The following is a 7,161-nucleotide window of genomic DNA, read 5'->3' on the forward strand; positions in this document are numbered from 1 at the left end:
ATATCTTATGGGAGAATGGATAGCAAATGGCTAGAGGAGATAGCCGAACTTCTCGTTGTTATGAATCATAAGGTCTCCTCCAACGACTACTTTTTACTGTCAGGAATATGTACAGTAAAACATCTACTGCGCATGCTATTGACTGTCAAGTGACTATTCGCCCATAACACCGTTAAGAGTAAAAAGGAAAAAAATAAATACAATATTTCGAGCACCACATTATTTGTTTTGTAAGAAAATTAATATGAATTCTCAACTTATTAAATCAAAATTAAACAAACTTGCTGCAAATTAAGGCAATAAAGAAAAAGAAATAGTTAATTATAAACTAAAAGAAAAATAAGGAACCAGCTGGGTTGTTTAGTTTATTTAAGTTAAAACATCTGAAAACAATATGAAAGAATTATGTACTGTCTTACTACAAGTCGGATAAAGTTTACCAACACATTTGATCACCACACTGTAGCTACAATGGGGGCTTCTGGTGTAGTTTTCACTAACAGTGATCCAGTCCACGCTGCCCCATCTGATCTTTTCAGAATATCTTCTTCAATCTCGTGAAGAGAGGAATTTTAAGATTTTTAGACGGCTTTGGGCCAGGTTGTCTTCAGAAAGACAAACATCTTTGTCATTGCCGAGTTGGGCTTACTCAGTTTGATCAAAGAAGAGAACTATCACTTCTTCTTTGAGTTCATCTGTCGATGGAAGGAGATGATGGGCTCCATGCGCTTCATGTTGGGAAGGGCTCGACTACCCGGCTTTGGCGAGCCATTGAGTGAGGTGCAAAAGGAAACCAGGATGACGGTCTGTAGCTGAGGAAGTTGAGGAACAGTCCTTCGGGTCTGCAGTGGAGCCGGTTAGACTCCGGCCTAGGGGATTGACTTTTAATTCTGTTGTGGTCCCAATAATGAAAATTTCCCACCGCACCTTGGTTAGAGGTTGGTACCTCCGAATGTCAGAAATGACCAGGAAGAGGGTAATAATTATATACACAATATATTATATATATAAAAAAAGACTGAGACTAGGAAGGCTGAATCAGGCTGGCGTACTCTAAAGGAATACGTTATCTTAGTCATAAACCGAACCCTAGGGATGCGATTGGATAAGATGCAGCCCCATTAGTAGGGTCCTCAACCGAGCGCTGGACTGCACCAGAGTCTAAATGAACCCAATTTAAAGTAATTATAAACTAAATAAACCTCTCACAGTTAATTCTATAATGAGAAAAAAAGATAACAAATAACACAAGCCAAGGGCACTACGCCACTGCTGTCGCACCCCGTAACCCAGAAATGCCTAAGTGAGGGAGTAAAATAAAGGGAAGAAAGGAAAATATGAAAAACCTTAGGGTGATTCCCAGTTAAGATTATCACACATATACTTTTTTCCTGTTACATATTTGGTCACATCCATATATGGGTCTCCTCGAATCAAATGAGCTGATATACGGTATAAATGCATTTCTAGTAAAAACAATTCGATAGAAGTGAACTCGAGTAAAATCAAATCAAAATGTTTTTCTCTCTGTGTTCAAAAACTTACTATTTATGATCCCAACTTTTCTCTACCACTTACGTAATTTTTTTTTTCGCAGTTTTTAAGTTCTTAGAGAAGTGTCTTGTTGTGTAGTTCTAAAGTGAGTGAAGAAACGACTTTATTGACAGAGCAATGCAGCTCAAACTTTTTTTTCTCTCTTTTTCACTCTAGAAAAAAAACTCCTTATAAAAAGACATCTTTTCAACCGGTACATACATGATTCTGCATGGATCAATGAACTGTTGAAACTGCACAAAACACATCATAATCCTATTTTTCTGGAAGAAACGTAATCATAACGAATTTCTTGCTTGCCATTATAACTATTAAGTAGTATGATGTACAGCAACTCACGTCATTTTGCAAAATCATGTGGTAAAAGATTGGCTGAGTTTATTTTAGCGCGCTCTGTTGATGAATTGTGTCTAATTAATGGCTAGCCTTTTCAGTCACAATTTTTCGTTTCATTATCTTCAATTTATACAATTAAAGCAGGTTAAGATCTGTACAGTAAAAAACAGAATCATAGTAAAATATATGTCATAAAATCTAAATTAAAAAAATCGAGATATTACAGTTTTGAACTGTGTAGATGTTAACCCTACTGCTAAAATTACAGGTATATCTCAAAATCTTTTTTGAGATGTTACACAGTTGAATTGGGACAGCGATAGTTTAACTTAATTATATAGAAACTAAAGTCTACATTAAAATTAATTACGATGGTAATTAATGTTAAAACTATTTATATTAATCATTTATTCACAAAATTAAGATAATAAAATTCACTTACAACTGAATTACATATTTCATTATTAATTCAACTAAATTATATATGAAATATTAAAAATAAATTATATATTGAGGAACTAGATGTTTCTCCTCCTTATTTTTTAATTGAGAATTAAAAATTTCCAGTAGAGGAAGAAGATTGCAAATGTATGTAGAATATTTGTCAAATAATTTTCATTAAAAACAAAGAAAAAAATCATTACTAAGATCTGACTAATAATTTTCTCCGATCGGTGTCGATTTCTCAGATGAATTTGAAATATTAACCTGCCGACAAATCTGATCAGAAAAAGTACATTAAATGATCGAAAACATCGGCAGATAAGAAATTGGTGATGTAATAACTTTTCTATATCCATTAGCTCTGTGGTGAGAAAGGCCTAAACATATTTGTCTAGCCTTTTTGTTATCTGTTAGATGAAACTATATAAAAAATTATAATTAAAGTATTTAGTTTTGGTATATGTGTATCAATGACCTATGAAGAGTTGGATAAAAATTTAACGGTCATTCAATATGTTCCTAATTATGTAAGCGCCCCCCCTCTCCCAGATCTCCTAGTGCTCTCTTTTTATAACAATTTAATATATATTATATACCATCATGGGACCACATTAAAGATATAAAAATATTATACCGATATCGTTCTAAATGACAGATGAAATACGTTTGGAACCTGATGAACATAAAGAAGCTCAACTTCTACCGCGAACTAACTCCAATGACACGTGTCTACACCCAGATGGAGATGGTACTCTTCTCCTTCAGCATCACCGCCGGAAGAACCTTCTTCTACAGGATACCCCACTGCGTCCTGAAGCACGGTGACGTTCTAATGCTCTTCTGGGTCCTGTACATACCAATACTTTTGATAACGGGTAAGCCAGGTTTGATTAATTATTAATATCCAACAATCACGGCATAAGTTTACCCATTTCTAGGGATTTATGTGAAGTGGTTTAATTTTATCATAAAGCTGAATGCTCATATTAAAAGGATTACAAAATAAATAAGTTAAATTATGAAAAAGATGGTCGGGTGCGGTAAAAAAAAAAAAAAAAAAAAACACTTAACAACTATTATGTCAAATATTGTTAGGCAAATAAATAGTTAACTATTTTTTGTTTTCTTTTGACCGCACCCACGGTATATATTATTTAAATATATATAAATTTCAAGAAGTCCGTCCAGGTTCAAAATGGTGCAATTTCATAACCTAAGTTTGAATCAATCTAGCCTTTGAACATGACATCAGAAAACTATTTTTCACCGATATAAGTTTTTATTCTAGGCGGTGAAATAGCGGAGTGAGATAGGCTGATGTTTTTCCATGTTGGATGAAACTGGAGAAACTATTTAACTAAATATAGCAAGTCGGAAACATTTAGGTATGTCGGTTACATATTTAAAATACTTAGGCAATCTTTCTGAGATTTAGATGAATGAAATTTGCACCAGTACTTAATCACGATGGTCTATTTTTAGACTCATTACCAGTGATGCGGCGAGAGGGATGTGCTGGGATCTTTAGAGCTCTGCTTAACTCTTCACACGTAGGGGATAGAGTGGGCTCAGGGATTCTCAGGTCGATAGTTATATTAGAGTGTAAATATGACTAGAAACTATATTATTTTATCATTATGTTATTTAATTTATTTATTTTTCATACACATAGTTTGATAATGTTCTTTTGTTTGTATATATTTTAGGAAAGTTTTTTTTTTTTTCATTCATTTATTTATTTTATTTTATCTTAATATGTATGAGATTATTCATCGCTATTGCCTATTAGCAGTGTGGCAGATTGTAATATCTATCAATAAATACAACAAAAAAAAGAAACTAAACCACTCTCAAACAACTATATTAATAAAAAATAAATCAAATAAAAAGTATTTAAAAAAAAAAAAGAAGTAAAATATTAAATATTCAGATTAAATAACATTTAATTTACTTCATATATAATCTTTTAACATTCTTGAGACTTGTTTTTATTGTTTAAATAAATTCCTTAGTATTCAGGTTAAGTCTCAAAACACTCTTCATTTTTTCTTTAAAAGTGCAACGTTTCGGACACTTCGGTTATCCTCTAGAACAATCTAATAAATAAATGTTTTTATTATTCAATTATTTTCAATAAACACATTATCACTAATAATTAACCATGACTTAAATATAAATTTACACCTCACATCTAATTACTTAAAAACATTTTTTTTTTTGCAGGCTATTCTGCCCAAGTCATTAATTTCAGTCAAATCACCATATTGTTTTATTGTCCATAGACCGAAATAATAAAGAGTGTTTTGAGACTTAACTTAGATATTAATTAATTCATTTAAACAATTTAATTTACTATTACAATAAATAAATACCACGGCTATGTCCCTACATATAATAATATTGGTGTAATACAATATTGAATTATCTGTGGTTTAAATATTTCTTCCATCTTGAGCCAACATTTGAACGATCGTAAAACAGATTAAGCACTTACTTAAACAAAAACAATTTTTTGAGTTAAGGAACATCAACGATATTAAAATAGGAGCTGATGTTTAGCTCCTACCGCCTCGTTATGTAGAGCACATATGTAACAAAAGGTATCAAGAAATTTTCACACCAAATCGATGATGAGCAGTTGAAGAGTGACAATTTTGATGATAAGTGATTCTGTCATTATATCCAGGCCTATAAGAGGGTGATTTGTCAAACATTTTCGGACAGGTATGTAAAGGATTTGCTCACAATTTAAAAAAAAAAAAAAGACGTAGCGAGCATCATTATAAATACAATATTTTTAAAAAAATCACATGTGATAAATGTGGATGTGTCTGTGTGCGTTTTATTTTATGCATATAGGAGGAAGGTCGAATACATCTTTCAAAGAATAAAATCGAAAAGTGGGAAAATATATAATTCATAATCTAAGACAGACCAATTCTCAGAAACTAATCGATTATCTCCATTTACGAGACATTTGATGAGTATACAATAATTCAATGGATTTGATATTTTTTCCCAGTTTCAAATGAATATTTCATAGCAAAAAAAAATACTATCCTTAGGTGGTAAACTTCCAACATATTGCCTTTCTTGAACAGACAAACTAAATAATTATAAAAAACTAAAGATCAAGTAGACAAATGGAAATGACTTTGTGGGGGCAGTGGGAGTTCAAAATGAACTCACTTAAACTATCAGCCAGTTAGTATTAAAAAAAAAGTACTAAACAAATACTTTCATATTTAAAGAATAAATGTTTGTGCAAGAAAATTCCAACTAGCAGCATAATCAAATAAAAATGATACGTATCCTTAATAAAAAATATAATATAACATAACTACAAAAATAATATAACTTCTTGAATAAAAAACGTAAAACGAAATATTTCTTAAAATACTCTATTTACAAAAAAAATCAATCTTTACTAAAATTAACAAAAAAAAAAAAGTTTATTTACAGCACTTGGAACTTGTAATCTCTGACTTTCGTAGGGCACAAGTCATTGAGTGAGGTCGGTTTTGTCTTTGATGTGCCTCCGTGTCCCACTGAGAGCTGAGCAATAATAAAAATAGACTAAGTCCACATCAACTGTATGAGCGGTTCTCCTAGTGATAGCCGACTAACACTTAAACTGTCTCTTACTAATAGTACAAGAGCCCAAGAGAAGAAAAAAGCAGTTATCTCACCCCAATTTTTGATTACTTTAATGAAAACTAGGTATAATTAATAGTCAAAATTGATGAGTCTGCCAAGTATAGGTAGGGGTGAACAAGAAACCAACAAGAAGACAACACAAGAAAACCTAAGAGAATGTCATTTAAAGAAGAGTACATTTTCTAAAATGTGAGCCCTAATAGGGTTATTTGCGTTAAATAGTTTTCGAGGTATCAAGATTTCATAAAAAGCAACATTTCATAAAAATGTTGTATGGCAGTACTGAAAGATTAGTAGTTACTGAATTTATTTAGAAAAACTTATACCTCAAAAACCATTTGACATACAGATGTCTATTAGCACTCAAATTAAAGCTAGTTTAATGAGCTATAATGTAGTTTATGATGTTTATCTTCGTAGCAGTCATAGTTTACATGAAATTGGCTAAAATAAATTGATTTATAGGTGTTCGAACAAATTTTCATTTGCCAAATTTATATTCATTATAAACACTACTACTCCTACGAAGATAAGTGTCATAAACTACTTTATAGTAAGTTAAATTTCCTTTATTTTGATTGCTGTTAGACATATGTATCTCTATTAGACATAGAGATATATTTTTTCAAAAATCAAACATTTTATACGAACAACTAGAAGTTAACAGTTTGTGAATTTATTTTGTCAAATAACATAAAAACCGCTACTCCTACAAAGATAAACGTTACGTACTATTTTATAGTACATTTAACTAGCTTTAATTCGAGTGCTGACAGACTTCTGTACGTTCTATGGTTTCTAAAATAAAATTTTTTCAAATCTCAAACTTATTGTCCGAACAACTATAAATCAATTTATTTTAGGAAATATCATGAAAAATACTATTTCTACGACAGTAAAGGTCATGATTTTCTCACTTTACGTTCATTCATTAAATACTAGATCCCGACTTATTGATTTCTTGAGAAGTCTCTGGTTTGGATCTCGCGGAACAATACCACATAGAAGAAGGAGCTTCGAGCTTATTCTCAGAGCAAGGAGGCTAACACCTATTAGCATTGTGGATATTGCGATCTTAGCAGAAAATATTATTTTGGACTTCCTGAGGATCATACACCATCACCTGCATGGGAATTAGCTCAGAGATTTATTTATTTTAATATGTGGACC

At 31.5% G+C, this 7,161-nt stretch overlaps 1 protein-coding gene across 1 annotated transcript in view; it reads left to right on the forward strand.

Moving 5' to 3' along the window:
• LOC106682507 (cationic amino acid transporter 2) overlaps positions 1-7,161 on the forward strand; it is a 42,462-nt gene that overhangs the window by 2,243 nt on the left and 33,058 nt on the right. The window contains exon 2 of the mRNA XM_014423403.2: positions 2,990-3,209. Coding sequence (XP_014278889.1) covers positions 2,990-3,209 — 220 coding nt within the window. The remainder of the gene's footprint in view (positions 1-2,989; positions 3,210-7,161) is intronic.

The sequence above is a fragment of the Halyomorpha halys genome, unplaced genomic scaffold, assembly GCF_000696795.3.
Source record: "Halyomorpha halys isolate HHAL.00 unplaced genomic scaffold, Hhal_1.1 Scaffold419.1, whole genome shotgun sequence".
Classification (NCBI taxonomy): Eukaryota; Metazoa; Arthropoda; class Insecta; order Hemiptera; family Pentatomidae; genus Halyomorpha; species Halyomorpha halys.